Source organism: Ipomoea nil, unplaced genomic scaffold (genome assembly GCF_001879475.1).
Source record: "Ipomoea nil cultivar Tokyo-kokei standard unplaced genomic scaffold, Asagao_1.1 scaffold0436, whole genome shotgun sequence".
Lineage (NCBI taxonomy): Eukaryota > Viridiplantae > Streptophyta > Magnoliopsida > Solanales > Convolvulaceae > Ipomoea > Ipomoea nil.
In genome coordinates, this window is record NW_017616864.1 from 762501 (window position 1) to 788948 (window position 26448).

At 36.3% G+C, this 26448-nt stretch overlaps 1 protein-coding gene and 1 long non-coding RNA gene across 4 annotated transcripts in view; both read left to right on the forward strand.

Annotated features, from left to right (window-relative positions):
• The window catches only part of LOC109172857 (girdin-like), a 104165-nt gene extending 77924 nt beyond the window's left edge, over positions 1 to 26241 (forward strand). Inside the window, exons 4-6 of one of the 3 annotated variants that reach the window (XM_019322100.1) lie at positions 25412 to 25549; positions 25664 to 25767; positions 25943 to 26241. In XM_019322100.1, coding sequence (XP_019177645.1) covers positions 25412 to 25549; positions 25664 to 25767; positions 25943 to 26132 — 432 coding nt within the window. In that variant the 3' untranslated portion in view covers positions 26133 to 26241. Of the gene's footprint in view, positions 1 to 3531; positions 3828 to 3937; positions 4143 to 4587; positions 4862 to 25411; positions 25550 to 25663; positions 25768 to 25942 lie in introns of those variants that run through there. The other 2 variants (XR_002052797.1, XR_002052798.1) reach the window with 2 other exon arrangements.
• On the forward strand, positions 14609 to 15174 carry LOC109172867. The gene is made up of 2 exons (XR_002052802.1): positions 14609 to 14899; positions 15079 to 15174. It is a non-coding gene; the product is annotated as an uncharacterized LOC109172867 (long non-coding RNA).
• Positions 26242 to 26448: the final 207 nt, after the last annotated feature.

The window sequence follows — 26448 nt, forward strand, 5'->3', positions numbered from 1 at the left end:
GCGGCCGCATCGATCGCACGTTAAAGCGCGGCTGTACCTGAACTCTGCTCTCTCTCTCTCTCTCTCTCTCTCTCTCTCTCTCTATATATATATATATATATATATATATATATATATATATATATATATATATATATATATATATATATAGATGTGTATTCAAATGAGGACAAGTATATTATAGAGGACTGTGAGGACAGATGTAGTGTGTGCCATTAGCCAGTATATCGTGTGCATGGCTGAATGAAGTCGTGTGCCACAGTTTGTATGTCGCGTTCTAGATTTGTTAATTTATAGAGCCTGGGTTCGAAACCTGATGTTTACATTTATTCTTGTGTGCCATTATGTATTAAGTTGTGTGCTTGGTATTAATTTGTTGTGTGCCCATTACTTGTCCTCACAGTCCTCTATGTATTGTTGTCCTCATTTGAACTCAACCATATATATATATATATATATATATATATATATATATATATATATATATATATATATATATATATATATATATACATATATATATATACATGCACTTGGGCCATACTTGGGCCGGTTTCGAGCTAAGCCCCGGGCTTTTTTTAATAGGACCGAGACTAGCCTTGTACAAGCCAGTTTCAGTCTGGACTAGGGCCTAGCCTGGTGAACCCCAGGCCCGGTTTTATCAGAGACGGTTCAACATGCACTTGGGCCATACTTGGGCCGGTTTCGAGCTAAGCCCCGGGCTTTTTTTAATAGGACCGAGACTAGCCTTGTACAAGCCAATTTCAGTCTGGACTAGGGCCTAGCCTGGTGAACCCCAGGCCCGGTTTTATCAGAGACGGTTCAAGGTTAGCTAGGTCTTGAATCGGCCCTTTGGCCACCTCTAATATATATACCTTTAAATAGCCCCTCAATTTACAAACAAATTACAAACTGGTAATGATAACAAAATTCGCATTTTCTGTTGAATCACATGAAGTTTAGAAACTAGCTAGCTAGAAGATGCAATGATTTTGCTTATTTTTGCTTAAGTACTGTAAATCAGCAGATTAATTAGATTTTATCCCATCTTGCATGCACCATCCATCTCTGTTGTAATCATTCCATTTATTGCTCAATAATTGAGACTAATAACTTTGATATGAGTTCCAGAAACATTTTAGAGAAGTTCAATGGGTTTTGATGCTGTAACCACCCTAATCGAAATAGTTGAGCAAGACCTTGTGAAGCCAGAACTACTTTCGATGTTTGATGCCAAAGGACTGAAGGTGGTGCAGCTTCAATGGATCGAGTTGATGTCTGTCAACCTCTACTTCCTTCAAGCCTGTTTGGAGGAATGTAAGACAAAAATTAATGACGGGGACACCTGGGCTAAGATACTGTATGAAGATGTCCGAGATGAAGTAATAAAACTGAGCTAAGTATATGTGGAAGGTAACTGGGGGAGTATACATCAAACTAAGGTTTGTAATGATCTTCATTCGACCATGGGTCATATGGTAAGAGACTTTGAGGAACTTGGAAAAAGGATCCTGGAGGAAAAAAAAAGAATTGCTTTAGAGCCGGAGGAACAGAACGTCACGGTTTGGGATACATACCAAAATGCTTTAGAGCTTGAGAATGAAGTGATTGTAGGATTCCACAGTGATATAGAGACAATAACTAACTCGCTCTGTTATTCACACTTGATGAGATCGGTTTTGACCCATTTTAGGAATAGTAACATTGAAAAGTTCTTGAAATATGTTGAAAATTATCCCATTCGTTGGGGATATTGTCACAATCAAGAGCAGAAACTACAAGTTATCCCACTCGTCGGGGAAGGAGGCATAGGAAAAACTACATTAGCCAAAAGAGTCTATGGACATCCAACTACTATTACTTGCTTTCAAATTCGAGCATGGCCAGTTGTGTCTCAGGTTCATAACCTCAAAGAGATGCTCATTCGTCTATTACGTTGTATTTCACCAATAACAAGTGAAATCTACGACCTAGACGATGCTCAAATAGCTGAGCAATTATGCAGAAGTTTGATGGGCCAGAAGTATTTAATTTTTTTGGATGACATATGGACCACTGCTGCATGGGATGCTATCCAAGGATGTTTTCCAGAGAATTATAATGGAAGCCATATCTTAGTAACTACTCGGTTCACAGAGGTGGCTGAATACTTAAATGCAAATCCCTACCATGTGAAGTATCAAACTTTAAAGGATCGTTGGGAAATAGTTTCGAGGAAAGTGTTTGGGCAAAGCCAATGTGTTCCCAGGGAATATGAGTTAATTGGGGAACGCATTGTTCTTGGTTGCAGTGGATTACCACTAGCAGTTGTTGCGATTGCCGGACTTTTGGCAACAGCAAAAGAGTCTCTAGAAATATGGAGAGATGTCGCGGAAACTTTGGATGGAGTTGTTACATATGATTATAATAACAGAATGTCAAAAATACTTTCATTGAGTTATAACTACTTACCTAGTCACTTGAAAGCTTGCTTTCATTATTTTGGTGTGTTTCCTGAAGACAATGTCATTTCTGTTAAGAGACTAATCAACTTATGGGTTGCGGAGGGATTTTTAATGCCACATAAAAATATGAGTTTAGAAGATGTGGCAGAGAGTTACTTGGATGATCTCATTAATAGAAGTCTAGTTCAAATTAATGAGCTGAGTATTGAGGGCAAAGTTAAATCATGTAAGGTTCATGATCGAGTGCACGAGGTTTGTGTGAGAGAAGCAATAAAGGGGAATGCTTTGTGCATTATCAATGACATTCATGCTCCAAATGCTAGTCGTTGGTTAAGTTGTCAAACAAGTCATTGGCCAATCACTCAAGCAAGTTATGGGAATTGCACACTAGATAATATCCATTCTGTGCTCTGCTTTGGTAAAGATGTATACCATTCAAAATGCAGGTTGGTATACCCATGTTTGAAATTTCTAAGAGTATTGGATTTATCATTAGTGAAATGCTCACAAGGCATGCCTAGTGAAATAACAGATTTGGTTCATTTGAGATACTTGGCTTTAAGTAGTATTGGTTCTCTTTACAAGCTTCGATTTTTTAAGCTTAAAAATTTGCTTACTCTCATAGTTACTTCATGGATGGAAAAATGTCCTTTGCAACTACGATGCAATATTTTGGATTTGCCACAATTGAGGCATTTGCATGTTGACAATAGATGTTCACAATATCTCCCTTGCTTAGTCAAAAAAAATCTGCAAACTCTTTATTGGTTGAAAGTTGCTAACTCTGACAGAAAACCAAACTTCCGAATGGTTCCAAACCTAAAGGAACTTGGTATTTACATTGAAGGCCAATTGGCGCCTAGCTTTCAAGGAAGCCTTGTGTATTTACATCTACTCGAGAAGTTGAAGTTTGAAGTAGGAAGAGTCGAGCGCTTTTATCTTCCAATTGGCTTTCCACCAAACCTTAAGAAGTTGACACTTCGTTATACTTATCTTCCATGGAAGGAGATGGACACAATTGGCAGGTTACCACACCTTGAGGTGCTTAAACTAAAAGATTTCACTTTCTGTGGCTCAAAGTGGAAATCACCGAAGCAAGGCTTTCGGAAATTAAAGGCACTTCTTATCTCACGATCAAATCTCAAACATTGGGATGCAAGTTCTAATCATTTCCCAATTTTGGAGCGCCTAGTCTTAAGATATTGTTGGGAATTGAAACAAATTCCAATTAATTTTGCAAATATTGAAACACTGAAGTTAATTGTGTTAGAATGTTGTTATTCTTCTCTTGTGACCTCTGCAAATAAGATTTCTTCTGCAAACAAGTTATTGTTTGAGGGAATGACAGATAGTCCACTTCGTGTTCGTAAAGTTGGAACTAAGGTTTCTCTCTATCTCTTGTTCATTATTTGAAACTATTAGTTTTCTGCCTTCTAATTCCATGTGTTAATTTAATTATTTATTTTTGTACTCATTTTCAATTACTTTTCAAGGTTGAAATGCCAAATAATGAAAGCTTTGAAGAAGAAAGTGTGGGAAGCTCTAACGAATTGAGTGTGAAGAAATATCTAAAGGAGAAGGTTTCGAAATCTCTGATTGCATTCAAAGAATTGAAGAGGAAAGTTTTGTAAGCTCTAAGAAGAAAGGGATTGAGGAATTTGTTAATTTTGGGCTTGATATGAACTTATGAAAGCCAAGGTATGTATATATCCCTATGAAACTTATACTTAACTCCATATTAACTTTTTCTATTGCAAATTACTTTCTAGTTTTTTTTTTTAAGGAGTTCTTTCAAACTTTAATTCATGAACTATTTTATTTTTACTTCTCATCATCAACCTCAAAATCAATCAAAAATTCGGTACCTGAGTTTTTAAAACTTGCCACTTTATAGTCCTATAGTCAGGTACTAAATCTTACACTAAATTTTGTTCTTCTTAGGCTAAACTGGCAAGTTTTCAAAGTCGTTAGGTATTAAATGTAGTCAATTTTGGAAGTTAGTAATCACAAAAGTGGAAAATCCAATAGTCGTCGACTAAAACAGGAATCCAATAGTTGATAAATGCACCATTTATTGTAATTTTGTTCAAAGAGGTTATTCTGATCCGTTGCAATTGAATTTGAACTTCACTTTTTCTTTAAGCTTGCAGGTTCCTGGCTGAAGTTTATAAGGTCTTCATTGCTGAATAAGTTCTCTGTTGCTTTCATGAGTTTATGCACTGGCTAATGTTGATAAATATAGCCACTTATCCTGTCCAATCTATTTTGGTGGCCGGTGATCTGTCTCTTTGGTTGGGAATTTGCCTAATCACTTTCGGGAGAAAAAAACAGAAAGGATTTCTTGCTGTAATTCTTCAAGTGCTGCTCAGAGGTGCATCAATATAAGATGTTGTATTTTTCGTTTCCATTTGATCTGAACAATTTTTGGATTCCATTTGATCTGAACAATTCAGCTGTGTGTGTTTTGATGTTCTTCTTCTCCAATGACACCATGGCTAAGTTGTAATAATCCACTGTTCCATTCACTATTCTTTTACAACATAGTAGAATGCCTTTTGGTGCCAATGAAACCTGCATTCATGAAGGCTTAAAAGGAGACACTACAAATTGCTTGAGTGCTTCATTCTATAAATTTCTCTCATTCCAAAATCTGCAGATAAGTTTTTCTCAAGTTATGGAAATGCATAGAACTATGCACATATGCATTATATATCTACCCTTTGAGTGCTACTAATAACTTGAATGTTTTTAAAAATTTTGTTGTCCCAAGGACTATTTTACTGTTCAAGGCGGTTGTTACAACTAATTGAAAGTGCAATAAAGTATATAAAAGAAGGTAAATTCTCATATGAGACTGTTCAGGCGTTCACGGATAATGTTGTGTTTTTTAATAAGTATTATAACTTTTATCATAAGTAATTCTTCAACTCTTAATATTACGTTTTGATTTAAAAGTATTAAATTTTTTAGGCTAAAGTGTCACTCCGCACCATGAACCATTTCTTATTATTCATGTCGCATCATGATATTCAATAAGTGATATTTAGAGCCATCAACCATAATTTTTTTTTTCGATATTCAATAAGTGATATTTAGAGCCATCAACCATAATTTTTTTTTTCGTCTAGAACTTTTTACAGGTTTCTCACAGGTTACCGGTAGTAATATTGCTGACATGAAATTTTTTATTAGTTTTTTATTGGTATTTTTCTTCTTTCGCCTTCGTATTAATTATTTTATTTCATATTTTTCATTTTTCCTAAATGTATAGGCATGCTCTGCGTTTTTCGTTTCTCGTTTCTCCGATCAAGCATGCTCTGTATAGGCCTGCTCTGCGGAGTTTGGTATCGGAGAAACGAGAAGCGAAAAACGCAGAGTAGACCTATACGTTTACGAAAAAAGAAAAAATACGAAAAAAATAATAATAATACGAAGGCGAAAGAAGAAAAATACCAAAAAAAAATTAATAAAAATTTTCATGTCAGCAATATTATTACCGGGTAACTTGTAGGAAACCTGTAAAAATTTCTAGACGAAAAAAAATTATGGTTTATGTCTCTAAATATCACTTATTAAAGATTATGGTGCGGCATGAATAATCAGGAATGGTTCATGGTGCGAGATGGCACTTTAGCCTTTTTTTAATCAAAAGTATCACATTTTTCTTCATAAGTATTGCACTTCCTCTTATAAGTAACAATTAAACAATTTATCCATAATTAGCTTACATTTTTTCTTTTTTTTTTCATTCTCTCTAGGGTTTACTAGGGTTTTCCTCTCTCTCTCTTGTGTTTCAAGGTTTTCCGGCGCAAATCGGGCGTTCTCTCCGGGTATTGTGTCGGCGTAACAGTGATGGAAGGGACGGAGCAAGAAGCGGCGACGCAGCAGGCGGTGGCGGCGTTGGGCCGCCGATGGGCGGACGTGGCCTTGGACGACGAAGAAGACGATATTTTTGTGCCGGCGGTGGAGGAAGGCGCTGAACAGCCGGCCGAGGCAGCACCAACGTGGCGGCTAATTGGTAGGTTCCTAACTACCAAGCTTGTGAAGGCGGAGTACATGAGTCAGGTCATGGCTTCGGTTTGGCAGCCGGTGAAGGGGGTTCGGGTCTCAGAATTGCAACCGGGGCTGTTTCTCTTTGTGTTCTTCCATGACACGGACATTCAGTTGGTTCTAGATGGTGGTCCATGGTCCTTTGAGAACCACACTTTTGTGTGCAAGCAAATCCACGATGGTGAGATACCGGTCTCGGTACCGCTGGATTCGGTTGATATGTGGATACAGGTGCATGACTTGCCGTTGGGCTATACCTCGGATCTTATTTTGGAGCAGGTTGGAAATTTTTTGGGTGTTTTTATCAAGATTGATGATAGGTTCGCGAATGCACCTTGGAAGACGTTCTACCGGATTAGGGTTTCAATCTCGGTCTTGAAACCGCTAAAACGGCGTATGAAACTACTGAAGAGGGATAAAACGACTTGTTGGGTAAATTTCAAATATGAAAGATTACACAACTTTTGTTACTTCTGTGGTATGATGGGGCATCTTCATAAGTACTGTTTGAAGGCGCGGGATGCAAAGCTACCGGTAGAGCAATATCCGTATGATGAGAGTTTACGTGCTGGTTTTAGAAAAGGACCACGAAAAGTGGGTGCTTCGTGGCTACTTGATATGAATGGCAACCCGATGACAGGAACACGGCCAGATATGGTGCATAGGCCACGGGTTGATGGGCAGGAAGGGGGGCCAACTGGGCTTTCACGTGACCAGGTGGAAGGTGATGTGGTCACGGCTGCGAGCAAGAGAAGAAGGGCTGAGGCCAATGATGGGGGTGATGTGAGAGTTGGTGGAGATGTGATTATGACAGAGATCCAAAAAAACTTGTCCATGGCGGGTTCTGGTTCCCAGACCCGCCCGTCATTATGAGTACTATCAGCTGGAACTGTCGTGGCTTGGGCAATCCACGAACAGTTCGAGAATTAACGGACCTTGCGTCCAGAAAGAAGCCTGATTTTATTTTTCTTATGGAAACAATGGTGCAACGAATACATGCTGAAAGAATTCGTGTCACCCTTGGTTTTGAGGGACTTTTTTATGTTGATCCGACACCGCAGGGTGGTGGTGGTTTAGCACTATTATGGCGGAAGAATAATACAGCAAGTTTATTGAGTTACTCTAGGAATCACATTGATATTGAAGTAAAAATGTCTAGCTTTCCGAGGTGGAGAATGACATGTTATTATGGCTACTCTCAGCGCCATAGGAGGGCAGAAGCATGGGAGTTGATAAAGTCCTTTGCATCCCGGTCCACCTTACCATGGGTTATGATTGGGGATTTTAATGATCTCCTATTCCAGCATGAAAAGAGAGGAGGTAATCCACACCCTAATAATCTCCTACGCGGCTTTGGGGAGACTATTGACCAGTGTGGCTTGACTCAGTTGCAGATGGAGGGTTACCGGTTTACTTGGGAAAAAGGGAAGGGTACGCCAGCTTGCATTGAAGAGCGATTGGATAAGGTATTAGCATCTAATGATTGGCGTGACATTGTGCCTGGGGCTAGGGTGATTAATAATCTAATGAGGAGGTCGGATCATTCTGCATTATTTTTGAGTGTCTATGGACTGTTGCAAAACGGAGGAGGAGGAAGGAGAGGGTTTCGGTTTGAAATGGCCTGGTTGTATGATGATGGATGCAGGAATGTGGTGGAGAAGTCGTGGGAGGAGGGGAGGAGTGAAGGGATCCAGGACTGTATAACACACTGTGGGAACAAATTGTCAAGTTGGGGCGGAGACCGGTACCATAAGTTTGGTGAAAAAATCAGACACCTGCGGAAGCAACAGTTACATCTTAGGGGTCGTACTGATTTGGCATCCTTGAATGAATTCCAGCGCCTGGAAGGAATTCTGAGTAATATGGAGATCGAAGAGGATGCTTACTGGAGGCAAAGGGCAAAACAACACTGGTTAAGGAATGCGGATGCTAATACGAAATTCTATCACAGGTACGCCTCTCATCGTAAGAAGAAAAATACTATTTATAAACTTATGAATGATAGTGGGGATTGGGTGGAAGGTGATGCTATGAGTGCAGTTATTTTGGATTATTTTAGCCATATATTTTCTTCCTGTAACCCATTGAATGGTGACAATCTGTTTTCTGGAGTATCCCCCGGGTAACCCAGCATCAAAATGAGTCATTATTACGACCCTTTGAGATATTTGAGGTTAAAGATGCTCTATTTGCGATGGCCCCTGACAAAGCACCTGGACCAGATGGTATGAACCCAGGATTTTATCAACAATTCTGGGATATAGTTGGTAGTGATGTTGCGGCATTTATAGTGGATTGCCTAAACAACCGTGTTTTGCCCCCCAATTTGAATGATACAGATGTGGTACTCATCCCCAAGAAGAAAACCTCTCAAGTGGTAGCAGATTTTCGCCCGATAGCATTAAGCAATGTGATATACAGGATAATGGCTAAGATGATTACCCAGAGAATGAAGCCATTAATGGGAGATTTAATTTCTGCATCCCAGAGTGCTTTTATACCAGACAGGCTGATTACTGATAATATTCTTGTAGCTGCGGAAGTAGGGCACTACCTGAATAGAAAACAATGCGGGGCAGTAGGGTGGAGTGCACTCAAACTGGATATGGCCAAAGCTTATGACCGCATGGAATGGGCCTTCCTCCGTGGGATGTTGTTAGCTTTGGGCTTTGATGATCGATGGGTTGAGTTACTTATGATGTGTGTGACCACTGTGTCGTATAGCTTTATGATAAATGGCGCTCGCAGTACCTCCATTACACCCACGCGTGGCCTCCGCCAGGGAGACCCATTATCTCCGTATTTATTTATCATATGTGCAGAGGGGCTCTCACTATTATTGCAACAGGTGCAGAGTAGAGGTTTAATACATGGTTGCAGGGTTGCTAGAGGCGCACCACCGATCTCTCACTTATTTTTTGCAGATGATAGCCTACTGTTTTTTAGAGCAAACAAACACGAAGCATCTGAAATAAAGAATTGTTTACAGTTATATGAGAGTTTATCTGGCCAGAAAGTAAACTACCACAAATCCAGCATATGCTACAGCAGGAATACAGGGCAGAATGATAAAGATATGGTGGCACAAATACTGGGGGTTACACAAGCCCCCAACTTTGGGAAATATCTGGGGCTGCCTTCTTTTGTCGGACGGAACAAAAAGGCGGCATTCGCATACATTGAGGATAAAATTAAGCAAAGGGTTGGATCTTGGAATAAGAAGTTGCTAACGCAGGCCGGGAAGGAAATATTGTTGAAATGTGTGGCCCAGGCAATGCCAACTTTTTCAATGAGTGTTTTTCTTCTACCAATATCTGTTTGTACGGCTATTGAGCGTACTATGAATCGGTACTGGTGGGGGTCGGGTACGGATCGTGGCATACATTGGAAAGCCTGGGATAAATTGTGTATCCCAAAGAAATATGGTGGACTGGGATTCAAAGATCTAAGGGCATTTAATTTGGCAATGTTAGGAAAGCAGGCATGGAGGCTGCTCACTAACACAGACTCATTGGTAGCCAAAGTTTATAAAGCAAGATATTATCCAAAGGATACTTTCTTAGAGGCAACTATAGGAAATAATCCAAGTTTTTGTTGGCGCAGTATCATGGCAGCGAAGGATCTAGTATGTGGTGGCATAAGAAGAAGAGTTGGGAATGGAAGTTCTACCTTGATATGGGAGCATCCCTGGCTAAATGATGAACTGGACCCTATGATTCACACGGAAATGCCGCAATATCTGTCTGGGGCCAAAGTAATAGGGCTAATTGATCGCGATACAGGCACCTGGGATCCGCATATATTGGTAGATATTTTCCAACCAAGTGATATACCCAGAATTCAGAGTATACCAATTGCCCCTGAGTATGATGATATATGGTATTGGTATGGTGACCCTAATGGATGTTATTCAGTCAAGAGTGGCTACAGGCAAATAATGGGGAGTTATGAGCATAATTCTAATGGTATTTTTAATGAATGGTTATCCCTATGGAAATTAAAAATACCACCAAAGTGGAAGACATTCTTGTGGAGAGCTATTTGTGATATCCTTCTTACCACAAACAATCTGCTTATAAAGAGAGTGGATGTTAACCCATTGTGTGCCATGTGTGGAAATGTGAATGAAGATACCATGCATGCATTAGTTTTGTGTGACTATGCACACTCCATTTGGGCAAAATCCAACCTTCCAATCCCCAATATTATCACAAATATTTTCCATGAATGGTTTAGTGCAATCTTGAATGTTCTAGACTTTGATGGAATTGTTTATGCAGCTGCAATTTTATACAATCTTTGGAGGGCCAGAAACGGAGCGGTTTGGGATGCCTGCCTACCAACACCAACGAAATTATTGTCAGTGGCGGCTGCCACAATGAAAGCTTGGAAGGATATTCACCATCGCCACTCGCCGTCACAGCCACGGACCGCCAGCCACCACCTCGCTGCCGAACAGCACCCACTGCCGCCGCTGGGACCGAACGCCGAGCCTGCCGGGAACGGACTGCCACCGCTGCATGCTGCCACGTCGGAATCCGTGATTGGCGAGATGATGACACCCGTCAAATGTTATGTGGACGCGAGTTATCATCGAGGAACCAATGTCGCGGCTGTTGGTGCGGTACTCCTCGATGCCAATGGCCACTACATATCCGCCTTCAGCGCCCCGTTAGCAGGTTGCCACTCACCGCTCATGGCCGAGGCTTTGGCATGCAAAGAAGCTTTATCATGGCTTAAGAGGAGGAATGAGCTATCTATACGGATTCAGACGGATTGTCAACAGTTACAGTGCTACTTATCTGGGCCACCACCCACGTTACGCTCGCATTTAGGTTATGCCATCGATAGTTGCAGAACCTATATGTCTGCCTTTAATTATTGTTCAGTGCTTTATATTCCTAGATTACAGAATTTATTAGCTCAAACTTTAGCTACTTCAGTACTTAGTTTCAATACTGCTATGTACTGGAACAATGTTCCACCAGACTCTATTTTAACTCTTCTATAAATACAACCGCCAGGTTGACTTTCAAAAAAGCTTACATTTTTTTCTTATGAGTAACTATTCAATCTTAAATATTATATTTTGCTTTAAAAGTAATACACTTTCCTTTATAAGGAGTGAATTTCATTTTTGGTCCTACTGTTATAGGGGCTTTTCCAATTTTAGTCCACCATAATTATTTTTGTTACATTGCGTCTACTATTATTAAAAAGAGTTAATAACCGAAGTAGTCCATTGACTATGCTGTAATTACCAATTTAGTCATCGACTACTATTCTTACTCGATTAAGTCCTCAACTATGCACTTTTTACCCAATTTAATCCTCCATTAATTAATCTGTTTGTTGACTATTAAAATTGAGGGCAAAATTGTAACTCTATAAGCTCTCTTCCTCCTTCCCCATAGAGCAGCCCAAACCTCCGCAAATGAAACTTCGCAGGTTTCATATTCTTCTCAGAAAGGAGAACGCTGCTCTTAATTCAGAATCTCATTACATGACTGTTGAGAAGGATGAGCTTAAAGAAGAAAAAATTGCACTGGAAGCCACTAGTACAAATTTAACCAAAAATATAGGACTATTAGCATCTGTTGTTCTAAAAAGAGATTGCAAAACACGCTCGGTGGCATTTTTGTAATTCTGTAAATAACATTATCAACTGTTATATTAATACAACAGATGCTAACAGTATAATTAAAAGAAAACGGTGACTTTTGGAGACTGTTCTAAAATAAACAGTAGTCTCTTCTAACAAAAACCCTATTTCCCCTTAGCTCCTCCGATCCCCAATCTGATTTCTCATTAACTCTCCTCAGTCGACTGCTAATAGAAACAACGATTGAAGGTGGTGACGGCGTCTGACTCCTCTCCCTCTTGTCGATGACGGCGGTTGAGCATCAGCAATTTGAGCAACGGCAGTTTACATCTGACGAGAATAGTGGTGGCGGCGAGCAGTAGCGTCGTGAGCAGCAACAACGACGACGTGAACTGCGGTGACCCTACCAGCTTCGGCGACCATCTCAATATGCCCAGATCTATTTTAATGCTCTTACGTGCTCATAGCCAACGGGAGCTAGAGCTTTGTTGTGGATCTCAGAGTTTATTGCTTGTTATGTTGGACTCTGTCTCCGTTTATTCTTTTATGTGCTTATTATTTTTAGTATCATGGTTATGAATTATTGAGTATGTTTTAGTTTATGGATGTTTTGCCTAAATGTTGTGTGCATAGTGGTTCGTATACTTTGATAAATTAGTTCTTTCCTCCCGTGTATCATTTGTGGTTAAGGCTTCATGTCTGGCATGATTTTTAAAATTTACTTTGTGGCTATTGGACTGAATGCATTTTGAAATGTCAGAAGCAAGTATTGCCGACTCTAGAAAGTCACCTAATTTCCACTATTTTTAATTTATTTATTGTTTTATGTTTACTATTATTATGTAGTATAGGCAGATGAAAAGAAAAATATTGAAGGAAGGATATTGATTATATAATACATTTAAGAGTCAAATGATTTCTCTTGGCCATTACATTCTATCATTGTCTAGAGTAACCATTTGCTATTTATTCTCATCCCCGCCCTCAAGAGTCAAATGGTAATCAGTTTATGATGGGTTATTTTTTGCTGTTTAGACCCCTAAAGATCAATTTGAACTATGGATGCCTTTGTCTAATCAAGGATGGAATCCCTACTACACTGAATCTGGTGTTGTCTCCAGTAAGTGATTTCAAAGCTGTTAATCAGTCAATTAAATTCACTTATTCAGTAAGTGATGTTGGTGTCATGGCTTGGCTTTTCTTTATGTAATTTAATGTTCATTCTCAAGCAGCATTACCCAAAAAGTCTGAGAATTCTGAATGCCACTCTTGTGATTTCTTATTTGGAGGTAAATCCTGTTTGGCAAGATTCAATGTACCTATAATTGATTATTTTTATGATAAACTGATAATATTAGTTCTTGTTTTAAGTTGTGACAATTCTAAAGTGTAAGACTAAACCTATTTTATATTTTGCTGTTGAATTGCTACTATTTTTTGGTGGGGGTCATGAAGCACTTCCATGGATATCTTTGATGTGGATCGCTCTATCCATATTTCAAAATATGATATATCTATAGTCAAGGAGCTGCCCGATGAATTTTCTTAGAGCACAAGGGACTAATGAAGTGCTGCTTCTTCAGCTCTTCATTCATAATAGCATTATTAATATAGTTTCTTGTGAGAAAGGAAATGGTTCAACTATGAAAGACTTTATTTTGAAAAAATTTTGTGCATTAAGGATGTAGTTTTGATACTATAAAATTGATAATACAATAATGAACCAGCTTTATGGCAGTATAATCTCGGGGAGCATAATAAATTGCAGGCTTTGGACACAGGAGAAGATGAAGTATAAGCTTTGGTAAGAAGATGAAGTGTCATAATTCATAAATCTCACTCTGTTTCTCATTCATCATTTTCAAGACAGGTTGGCAGTTTAGAGAACATTATCAAGCACTCTCAGCTTGAGATCATTGAGCTTAAACATTCACTGGAAGAGCAAAGGTACCTTCTGTTCATCTTTGGTTGTATTGGCATGATGCTATATGATTAAAGAGTAAACCCCATAATTCTGTGAGTTCTATGAGGATTCTATCATAAATATCTCCACTCTCCATAAATATGTCTAACTTCGAATATGACTCTTTTGCATTTAGTTTTAGCCCTATCCCTAATAAGAAAAACATAATTTTAAAGATAGATGAATTTTGTATTGCATGTCTTTGACAGATAATTTGATTTGTCTTCTATTGCAGAGCATTGAGATTTGTTGTCTGTATGAACTTAACACAGTATCTTCAAACATAATGATGGTATGTCATGATCAAATTGCTTTGATGTTTGAGTTTGTTGATCAGTATATAGATATTTTCTTGGCAGTATTTGTGGAATAATTTTACAGTAATATATTTCTTTTGTTTTTGGCAGATATCCCAGAAATATAGTTTAATTTATGTGTTTACATAGCTTGAACTTGTATTTGTTTATGACCTCGAAACTACTACTGTAGTATACAGAAATAGGATTATCCCATACCCTATTTTTTTTACTGTAAGATTCATAAATTTTAATATATTTTTCAGTTAAATAATCTGGTGTTTGTTGTTAATCTTGTACGGTATTAGCTGGCCATGATTTTTTTCTTCCTATGAAGTTAAGATGTTTGTGTTGTTTATTGCATCAACAAAATGATTTAGTTTCTTCAAAATATTCTGTTGCTTCTACCCTCCTTCCTCCTTCCTCCTTATTCTGATAATTCTTATTAAATACTCTGCAGTAGAGGTACAAATTTCAACATCCACAGCCAAAGAGACCAAAGTCACTGAGAATATATGAATGTCATACTGGAATAAGTAGTTCGGTGGGCACCACTCCTTAAATACTTATATGCCTTACCTATTTCTTATCTTCTAGTAGACTACATATGATGGTTGTATATATATTTATGCATTTTCATGGTCTTGTGCATTTCTAGGTTTGCCTTACACTTCAATGCAGTAAGTTTATATTTAATATTATATGATCCTTGGACTTTTGTAGGATGAATCTGATGAAATGTTAAGCTGAGGTTTCAAGGATCAATTTATGATGACTATATATATCTTCCACCAGAGCTTGAGGCCAGGTTATCACTATTTTTGTGTGTGTACATTCACTCTAGCTTCCTCCATACATGCATAGATGCTTAACTTCATTGAAGCTATTATAGTCAATATACTTGATTTCTTTCTTTGGGGTACAATAATTGCATGCGTGATGTGATGTACTCTTGAGATGATTTTGTTTAGAAAATATCATGCATTTACTGATTGATACTGAAATTAGATTACATGCTACATTTTGTTAACATTAAGTATAAGTCATTTATTGAAAGTCAGATTTATCTATTCAGGTTGTTGATTGAAATTTATTTTATTTATTATTGTTAGACTTTTTTTTTTTGAATGCTATTATTGTTAAACTATTGTTATTAAATATTGTCAATTTGTTGATATGTGTTGTAGTGTGAACAGGTTATTAATTGAAATTTATTTTATTTATAATTGTTAAAATGTTATTAAATATTGTGAATTTGTGAATGTGTTGTAGTGTGAATTAGAATATATTATTATCAATTGATGGATTGAATTGATTATGGTTGATTAAATTTGATTATGTTGAATTTGGTTGAAAGATTGAAAGACAATGAACTGAGCTATTTTTTTTTTTTTTTTATAAAAAGGATAAGATAGGCGTCAACAGACGCCTATCCTATTTTTTAAAATTTTTTTTTAATACTATAGGCGCCTGTTTCTTAAAAGAAACAAACGCCTATTGTCAACTTAGGCGTCGGTTAACAACAGACGCCTAAACTATAGACTATCAGTGTCTGGTTCATAGGCGTCTGTTGTAAAACAGACGCCTTTTGCCTTTTACAACAGACGCAGATGACCTATTTTGTACTAGTGAGCCCAGATTAAGAACCTGCAGACTGAAATAAACGAAACAATTCGTTCCCAAACTACCAACATTGATATCATTACTTCTCCGCCACAGCTAACAAATGACCATCTTAGAACAAGTATACATGATTATGCATCATCCTCAGCTGCAGCTACCAGACCCGTTTTGGTTGTGCCTTTACACAATGACCTTCAAATGTACAGCACGACTAACAACGCAAAGGCTTTGCAGAATCTCCCACCCAGTGTGAGTAGACCTCGCCCACAATACCCATCACCCTCGGATTCATTGCCATCTCGTGTGCTCAATGTGGCATCAAGCACAACAGAGGATAGAACCACATTATTGCATGAGCTATTACCATCATCACAGTGACCCTGCAACTCCATGTGTAGTTGATTGTTCGGTCTCAAGAATCTCTAATTGCTCAACTGATTAGTGTAAATGTGGTTATCGTTCTTGATTTCTTTCGGTTTTAATGGGTTGCTTTCTTTAAAAAAAAAAAAAAAAAAAAAAAGAAGGTGGAGCGTTCACCGGACGGGCATATCACGGAGATCGTGTATAAGGGCGTGCATAATCACCCGAAAGCTCAGGTGACGAGTCTCCGGTGATCGCTGCCGTCGTTAGGAGCGGAAAGCTGTTCGTCAGAGACGATGGCCCAAGGGGGCGGATCTTATTGTTTCAGAGCTCAGGCTCCGATATGGGCCAACATTCAGCACTATGGTTGTATACAGGAGAACTAAGATAGATGTTTTATTATCCCTCTTTTGTGAGCTTCACTATTATCTTTTTCCTATTACATAAACTCCATTTCTTATCTGATATTATCCAAACCCAGTTCTCCAACTCCATCTCCATCTCCATCTTCATCAACCTAAGGTATGTTTCATACTTTCTCCAACATCACTCAATTCCATTTTTTTTTTTTTTTTTTTTGCTTTGATATATATAGTTTAGCATTATGCTTTGCCCTCTCAATTCACTAAGAGTCCGTTTGAAAACTCGAAAAATGACTTCTGTGTTTTTGGAATTTTCAGTGTTCGGATGCAACAGGAAAATTCAGTCAACGGAAAACATTTTCCGTTGACTGGGAAAAATGAAGCCATTTTGGCAGAAAATGACTTCGGCCAAAATGTTTAAACATACAATTTTACTCATTTTTCTAGAAAATAAACTAAACACACCAGCCAAGCACCTGTTCAGAAGACATGTAGTAACTCTCCTATATGGGAGGTCATGAAATCGAACCTCCGTGGAGGCGTTGAGTCAGTAGCATTAAGTTCAAAATATTTATCTCATTTTGATTGAGCGATCACTATGTATGAAAATACATTTAAATAACATGGCCCCTCAGCATACAAACAATAGAAAAAACAAAAACTGGTAATGGTAACAAATTAAACTGTGCATTTTCTATTGAACGACATGAAGTTTAGAAAGTAGCTAGCTAGAAGATGCAATGATTTTAAGCCATAATGTTGCATTATGCACCATTATCTTCTATCTCTGCTATTTTCTTGCTCAATAATTGAGACTAATAATATGAGTTCCAGAAACACTGTAGAGAAGTTCAATATAATGGCTTATGCTGCTGTAACCACTCTAATCAAAATAGTAGAGCACCACCTTGTGGAGCCCAAACTACTTTCGATTTTTTATGCCGGAGGATTGAAGGTGGCGCTGCTTCAAATGATCGAGTTGCTGTCTGTCAATCTCTGCATTCTGCAAGCCTTTTTGGAGGAATGTAAGATGAAAATGAATGAAGGGGACACCTTGGCTAAGATACTGTATAAAGATATCCAAAACAAAGTTGCTAGAATATATATAAATTACAGAATAGAAAATGATCCAAAACAAAGTTGCTAGAATATATATAAATTACAGAATAGAAAATGATCTAAAAGGAGTATATTTGGCAGCTTATCTGGAAGAGAATGCATTTTTGGCTCGTGAAAAACTTCATTCGACCTTGAATCATGTGGTAAGAAATATTGAGGAAGTTAAAGAATAGATCCTGGCAGAAAAAAAAAAAAGATCTGGTTTAGAGCTTGAGATAGAAAACAACACAGTTTGGGATACCTACCGAAATGCTTTAGATCCTGAGAATGAAGTGATTATAGGACTTGACAGTGATATAGAGACGATAATTAACCAGCTCTGTTATTCACACTTGATGAGATCAGTTTTCACCATTTTGAGGAAAAGTAACATTGACAAGTTTCAGAAATATGTTGAAAATCCAGAGCAGAAACTACAAGTTATCCCACTCGTCGGGGAATGAGGTATAGGAAAAACTACATTAGCCAAAAGAGTTTATGGACATCCAATTACTATTGCTTGCTTTCAAATTCGAGTATGGGTAGTTGTGTCTCAGGTTCATAACCTCAAAGAGATGCTCATTGGTCTATTACGTTGTATTTCACCAATAACAAGTGAAATCTACGACATAGACGATGCTCAAATAGCTGAGCAATTATGCAGAAGTTTGATGGGCCAGAAGTATTTAATTTTTTTGGATGACATATGGACCACTGCTGCATGGGATGCATGTAAACAATATTTTCCATTAAGTCATATTATTGTAGTGCAAGTTTAAATAGGGCACTTTATGGCTACTTAGTGGTAGCATTAATGTTGTAACGGAAATAACAGTTTCCGTTACAAAGCCTATATTGATGGCATATAAGGCTATATAAGTATAGGTCCTCCCACTGCTCTGGAACACCTGAAACACACCATCTATACTGTCCGGAGACCAAGTGGGAGACAGCGTTACTCTGCAGAAATTGCTACTACGATTATTCACAATGCAATACACAAAGGTATCAACTATGGTTGGAGTTTTGCTCGATTCCTATGCTTCCGCTACGAGGTTAGATCATTACAATTATAATATTGTATAATTATTCTAACATTTGGTATCAGAGCCTGTTTAATCTCTGCCTAGTTGATAAATTTGCATATGATATATATTTTGAATTATATATTATGCAATATATGTTTTACTGCTGTTTTTTCCTCGAAAATTTGTTTGCAGTATGGATATCAGTTGCTATGAAATGTATGATACAGAAGTACATATGCATATATTCCTGTTATTGTATGCATGTTGTGAAATTTGCATCGGATATGTGTTTTCGAATATGAAGTATATATTTTTACTATTTCTCCTGTCCATATCATCCCAATGCATATCTAAATCGTTGGACAAAGAGATAATGTGAACAAATAGATAATGTGATATCGGAATAGCTTATTTGTTCACATTACTATTTTTACTATTTGTTCCTATTATCTGTCCTCGTTGTTCAAATGTGCAATCCATTCCAATTATTTGTTCACACGGATTCCACTGTCTATGCGTTCAAAATCACAAATTATATATATAAATATATATACCTGGGTTTGTTACTGTTGGTATATATTTTGTTCTTGCCTGGAATTGTTGTCTTTTTCCTTTTTCGGCGAGCTTTCACCAGAGGTAAGGAGCACTATGGAGTGGGTGCTGTCGGAAAACTGTGTCAGCAACATTGCGACTCCTATTTTGGTGGTCAACCGCTGTCTTCGCCGATGTGAAGAAGGTCACCAGCCGGCTATGCATGAAGAAGATGGAGGGTCGCCGGTGTTTCCTCTACCTATTTTCTACGATAGCGTATAAGCAGCGCCGTGGGGCGCTGTACGGCAGCTACCGGTTATTTTATTGTCCGGAAAGGTTGGCTGCCATTGATTTCGCTACTACGAGTCTACGAGGGGAGGAATGAAGTTGATGTGGCTTCCAATCGGCGACAAAGAGGAGGCTTCCCTTCCGGTGATGTCGCCGGCGTTCGCCTGGTCTGCAGTCCTTCGGCTGGGTGTGGTCATGGAGAAGGCATGCAGTAAAGGAGTAAAGACAATGAAGAGTCTCCATGGTGCGTTAATTACCAGGACTATGTGGTCCAATGGTACCCGGGTTGGACTTCCATTTGGAAGATTGTGAGTTCGAGCCTCAGTAGAGGCGTTATTAGCTCTTTGTGTTTCAGTAGGTTGAGAAAGTATATGAACAGATACTACATTGTAATAGAGCTAGTAGCATTCAAAAAAAAAAATTATCATTAATTAGTTTTATTTTTTAAATTGGCAAGTTTTGAAAAAGTTTTAATTATTCATCATATTACCATTCTTATTTTAATAATAATAACAATAATTTTTTTTATTGTTATTAATGGTAATTGAGTAATTATGGATCTTTTTGAGCATGATTATTATTTTAAAAAATCTTTTTCTTTTTAGATTGTCATAATAATTTGTGCTAAAATTTGCTTTAATGCATATTGTTATTGTTTTGTTACATTATTTATGGTAAAGGTAAATTGCTATATTTTGACTAATTGTCGTGATTGGCTGATATATTAAGACGATTGGCAATTATTGCAATTGTTATGGTAATTAGTAATTGAAGCTATTTACTTTCGTTACCAATAAGTAATTGTTTGACACGTTTTCTTGTCATTCAGTTTGCATTATGATTTTGTTTTGGTAATAATGACATTAATATAGTTTCAGTCCATAACCGCTATTAGTTATGCCTTTATATTAGTTTATTAAAGTTGAAAATGTTGGTTATTATATTTTCCAACTTTAATATATTTTGGGTTTTTAATTTTATTACGTTTTAAAATTTTCCCGAAAAATGTTTTAAAGGCTTGCGGTTTCAGCAATTGCTTTTCCATGTTAAATCTCCTAATTATTATAATATTATGTGATTATTGTGGCTATTCATTGCAATTTCATAATTTTGCAACTTTGAATTCGATAATATTTTTAATTATGGAGTGTAATTTTGAATAACAATTTTGGAAAATGCATATGGTTATGGCAATTGGATATTATTATCCATTTTAGTCTTGCCATAATGATTTAGATTATGATGTTAAGAATTATACTTTGAAATTCATTTGAATTTGCTTGTCCAAAACTAATGTGGTAATAATGATGATATTATTTAACATTTAATAATAATTATTATTAATATTAAATGTTGTTCGGTTACGATTAAGAAAATTGATTATTCCGTTATTACCGTTATGTAATAATTACAGTAATAACGATTATCAGTTTTGAATTGAGGAATCAATATGTCGTAACATTGTTATCATTATTGTTTTTGGATTGTTGATGCCCACTTTGATTGAGTATGGATGTTTGATTTTATATTCATATTTTTAAGTTTGTTTTATGCATATAATTAAATTAAGTGCATAATATTATGGTTTAAATTATGCAATTTAGTTTGTGAGAATTTAATTTGTAAATGTCAACATATCGTATGGTTTTGATATGGTTAGAATTTACAATTTTAAACTAGTTCTCATAAAGTTTACTATATGCATTGAATCTTTTTTGTATTGGGCCTAAAAGCTAAAACTTTTCAATAATTGAAAAGTATAGGGTTATTATAAATTATTATTCAAATTTTATAATCCCTAAAGTTTTGGATTTATGTTGTTATTTGAATAATAGTTTTATAGCTCATTTTAAATTGTTATTATGGTGCACAATTTATTTGGATATAAGCATATTGAATTTCACATATGATCGTTCACTAGCATAACATTATATTATGCCTTTGGAATTGCATAAGTTAGGAATTATAATAATTCCTTGTTAGCGTGAACTTTGTGTATGGAATTATATACGGTAGTGCATTATGTTTAAGCACCTTTAGACCGTCTAAATTGTTCACCTAAGATCAAATCTTTCCATATGTGAACTATTAAAGACTTGGAAAGATTATTTGTCAATTATGCCTTTAGTGTGAGAAAACATAAACCGGTGAAAAGTTTCTCGGAAAGTGGGCAATGTGCTACTAGTTTCCTTTAAACATTACTCTGTCTAAGAAGTTGGTTATTCTTAATGAGGCTCTGTCCCAACCAACTTTCCTGGGAGTACACTTGGAATTGCTTATAATATTGTTGCATAATTGTTTTTAGGCTTTAAAGTTGATGACTAAGATATTAAGAAAATTGTCTAGTGATCTTATAATTTTGATTAATTAAGTAGTAGCCACGATATCTTTGATTAATTGAAATTTTGTGAGATCACATACAGTCATAGACGTATTGATTGTGATTAATTATATGATATAATAAAATTTAGCACACAGGCAATTTTGTTATGTTTATATAATTAATTAGGGTAAAAACACCAAACTATGATCATAATTTAGCCCACAGGTAATTATGCATCGGAATATAGTTTTGGTGAGTTTTATCATTACAGATAGGAAAGTCAATTTATTTAACATATGGTTTTAATATAAATAAATTGGCGTCTTCTATCATAAAGTTATGATATATGTACATATTCAAAGGTATTTTTATGTGTACATTTTGTGGTATTAGTTTAGTTTCTTTTATGTGTATTTATTATGTATGGAAGAAATTTGGATTAATAGCTTTGGTACATTAATATTCTTTTGTGTACAGATATCAAGTGATCAATACAATTTCATAACTGAAATCATTAAGTTATTTTGATCACTTTGTGACTAATTACATGAAGTATAATAAAATCTACCCACATGAATTTTATTATATTAATGTAAATAGTCAAGATAAAATATTAAATCATATTTCTTAATTTACCCACATGGATTAAGAAAAGGAACATGGTTTGACAGTTTTATCATAAGTTGTAGATGGATCTAATTGAATAAAACTTTAGCCCACAAGCAAGTTTTATGTCACTAGATTATTCTATCCCCTTTGATAATAATTTTATCGTAAAGTTTTAGTTGAGTCTAATTGAACAAAACTTTAGCCCACAGGCAAGTTTTGTGTCATTAGATTCTCCTATTTGATTATCATAAAATCTCAGTTGAGTCTAATTGAATAAATCTTTAGCCTACAGGCAAGTTTTATGTCACTAGATTCTTATGTTTAAATTGATGATCAAGATAAAATTTTATCATACCAATTTTAGAATTTATAACTTTAAGGCCAGTTATAATTCTATGTGTATATCATTTATGCTCAAGAATAACTTATTTAGTGGGAGTAATGGTTTGATCAGTGGGAGTGATCATTTAAAAGATCAATAAGATGTCCCATTTGATCAGTGGGAGTGATCATTTCGAAAGATCATTAAAGATGTCTCACTTCAAGATTGCTCCACTTCAAGGATAAGACACCTTGCTTTGTTATTATAAAATCAATAGTTCAATTTGTTGAGCTAGCTACAAGTTGTGCAACATATTTCTGAAAATGTTGTAACAACATTAATAGTTTTTATTATAACAATGGCATTAAGTTTATGGTGAACTATCACGAGTTAGATTCTTTAGCATTTATTGGAGTCGTTCGTCTCATCAAATTGATCCTGGGCCATTAAGATTTAAAAGGTTCAAGATTCAATGTTGACAGACATAAAGCATGCAAAGAGTCATGATGTTGGTTCATATGGATGAATCTTGAGGATTTGTTTCCTATTTCCTTAAGTTTATACTTGCACCAAGTGGGAGAATGTAAACAATATTTTCCATTAAGTCATATTATTGTGGTGCAAGTTTAAATAGGGCACTTTATGGCTACTTAGTGGTAGCATTAATGTTGTAACGGAAATAACAGTTTCCGTTACAAAGCCTATATTGATGGCATATAAGGCTATATAAGTATAGGTCCTCCTACTGCTCTGGAACACCTGAAACACACCATCTATACTGTCCGGAGACCAAGTGTTTGGGCGAAGACAATGCGTTCCCAGGAAATATGAGTTAATTGGCAAACGCATTGTTCTTGGTTGCAGTGGATTGCCACTAGCAGTTGTTGTGATTGCTGGACTTTTGGCAACAGCAAAAGAGTCTCTAGAAATATGGAAAGATGTTGCGGAAACTTTGGATAGAGTTGATACATATGATTAAAACAACAGAATTTCAAAAATACTTTCATTGGGCTACAACTACTTACCTAGTCACTTGAAAGCTTGCTTTCATTATTTTGGTGTCTTTCCTGAAGACAACTTCATTCCTGTTAAGAGACTAATCAACTTATGGGTTGCAGGGGGATTTTTAATGCCACATAAAAATATGAGTTTGGAAGAAGTGGCAGAGAGTTACTTGGATGATCTCATTAATAGAAATCTAGTTCAAGTTATTGAGCTGAGTATTGACAGCAAAGTTAAATCATGTAAGGTTCATGATCGAGTGCATGAGGTTTGTGTGAGAGAAGCAATAAAGGGGAATGCTTTGTGCATTATCAATGACAATCATGCTCCAAAGTCTAGTCGTTCGTTAAGCTGTCAAACAAGTTATTGGCCAGTCAATCAAGCGAGTTATGGGAATTGCACTCCTGATAAAATCCATTCCATTCTCTGCTTTAGTAAAGATGTACAACATTCAAAATGTAGGTTGGTATACCCATGTTTGAAATTGCTAAGAGTATTGGATTTATCATTAGTTAGATGGTCACAATGCCTATCTAGTGAAATAACGAATTTGGTTCATTTGAGATACTTGGCTTTAAGTACCATTGGTTCTCTTTACAAGCTCCAATTTTTCAAGCTTAAAAATTTTCAAACTGTCATAGTTACTTCGTGGATCAAAAAATGTCCTTTGCACCTGCCATGTGATATTTTGGGTTTGCCATGATTGAGGCATTTGCATGTTGACAAGAGATGTTCACAGTATCTCCCTTGCTTAGTAAAAAACAATCTACAAACTCTTTATTGGTTGAAAGTTGCTAGCTCCGACAAAAAACCAAACTTCAGAATGGTTCCAAACCTAAAGGAACTTGGGATTTACGTTGAAGGCCAACTGGCCCCTAGCTATCTAGGGAGCCTTGTGTATTTACATCTACTTGAGAAGCTGAAGTTTGAAGTAGGAAGAGTTGAGCGCTTTTATCTTCCAATTGGTTTTCCGCCAAACCTTAAGAAGTTGACACTTTGTTATACTTATCTTCCGTGGGAAGAGATGGACACAATTGGCAAGTTGCCGCACCTTGAGGTGCTTAAACTAAAAGATTTCGCGTTCTGTGGCTCAAAGTGGGAACAATCAGAGCAGTGCTTTTGGGAATTAAAGGCACTTCTCATTTCACGTTCAGATCTCAAATATTGGAATGCAAATTCTAATCATTTCCCAGTTTTGGAGCACCTGGTCTTAAGATATTGTTGGGAATTGAAACAAGTTCCAATTAGTTTTGCATATATTGGAACACTGAAGTTGATTGTGTTAGAATGTTGTTATTCTTCTCTTGTGACTTCTGCAATGCAGATTTCCTCTGCAAAGAAGTTATTGCTTGAAGGAACGACAGATTGTCCACTTCATGTTCGTGAAGTTAGAACTAAGGTTTCTCTCTAATTCTTGTTCATTATTTCAAAATATTAGTTTACTGCCTTCTAATTCCATGTATTAATTTAATTAATTATTTATTTTTGTACTCATTTTCAATTACGTTTCAAGGTTGAATTGCCAAATAATGAAAGCTTTGAAGAAGAAAATGTAGTAAACTCTGAAGAAGAAAATGTGGAAAGTGTGAAAAGTTCTGAAGAAGAAAATGTGAAAAGCTCTAAAGAAGAATGCGTGAGAAGCTCGATGGTTTCTCTCTAATTCATTTTCTTTATTTCAAAATATTAGTTTTCTACCTTCTCATTCCATGTATTAATTAATATAATTATTTATTTTTGTACTCATTTTCAATTACTTTTCAAGGTTGAATTGCCATATAATGAAAGCTTTGAAGAAGAAATTGTAGTAAACTCTGAAGAAGAAAATGTGGAAAGTGTGAAAAGTTCTGAAGAAGAAAATGTGAAAAGGTCTACAGAAGAATTCGTAAGAAGCTTGATGGTTTCTCTCTAATTCATTTTCATTATTTCAGAATATTAGTTTTCTACCTTCTTATTCCATGTATTAATTAAGATAATTATTTATTATTTATTTTTGTACTCATTTTCAATTTCTTTTCAAGGTTGAATTGCCATATATTAAAAGCTCTGAAGAACAAAGTGTGGAATGCTCTAAAGAAGAAAGCGTGGGAATATATAAAGAATTAAGTGTTGGAAGCTCTGATCAAGAAAGGTTGAAACATCGGAAGAGAGTGATGAAAAATCTGAAGAAGAAGGTGTCGAAATCCCTGAATGCATTCAAAGATTTGAAGAGGAAAGTGCTAAGAAGAAAGTGAGTTAGGAATTTTTAAATTTTGGGCTTATTATAAACTTATGATCCAAAGCCAAGGTATGTATGTATATACCTATGAAACTTGTGGTTAAACTCCATATTATCTTTTGCAATTGTCTGCTACAATTCAACTGTGTATGTTATGATGTTTTTCTGTTCCAATGACACCATGTCCCAGTTGTAACAATCCATTGTTCAATTCAGTATTTCTTTTACAACATATTGAAATGCTTAGCTTTTTGGTGCCAATGAAACCTGCGGCATATATTCATGAGTGATCCTTAAACTTGGAGCTGAGGTTCTCTCACCTATTGGAGTCC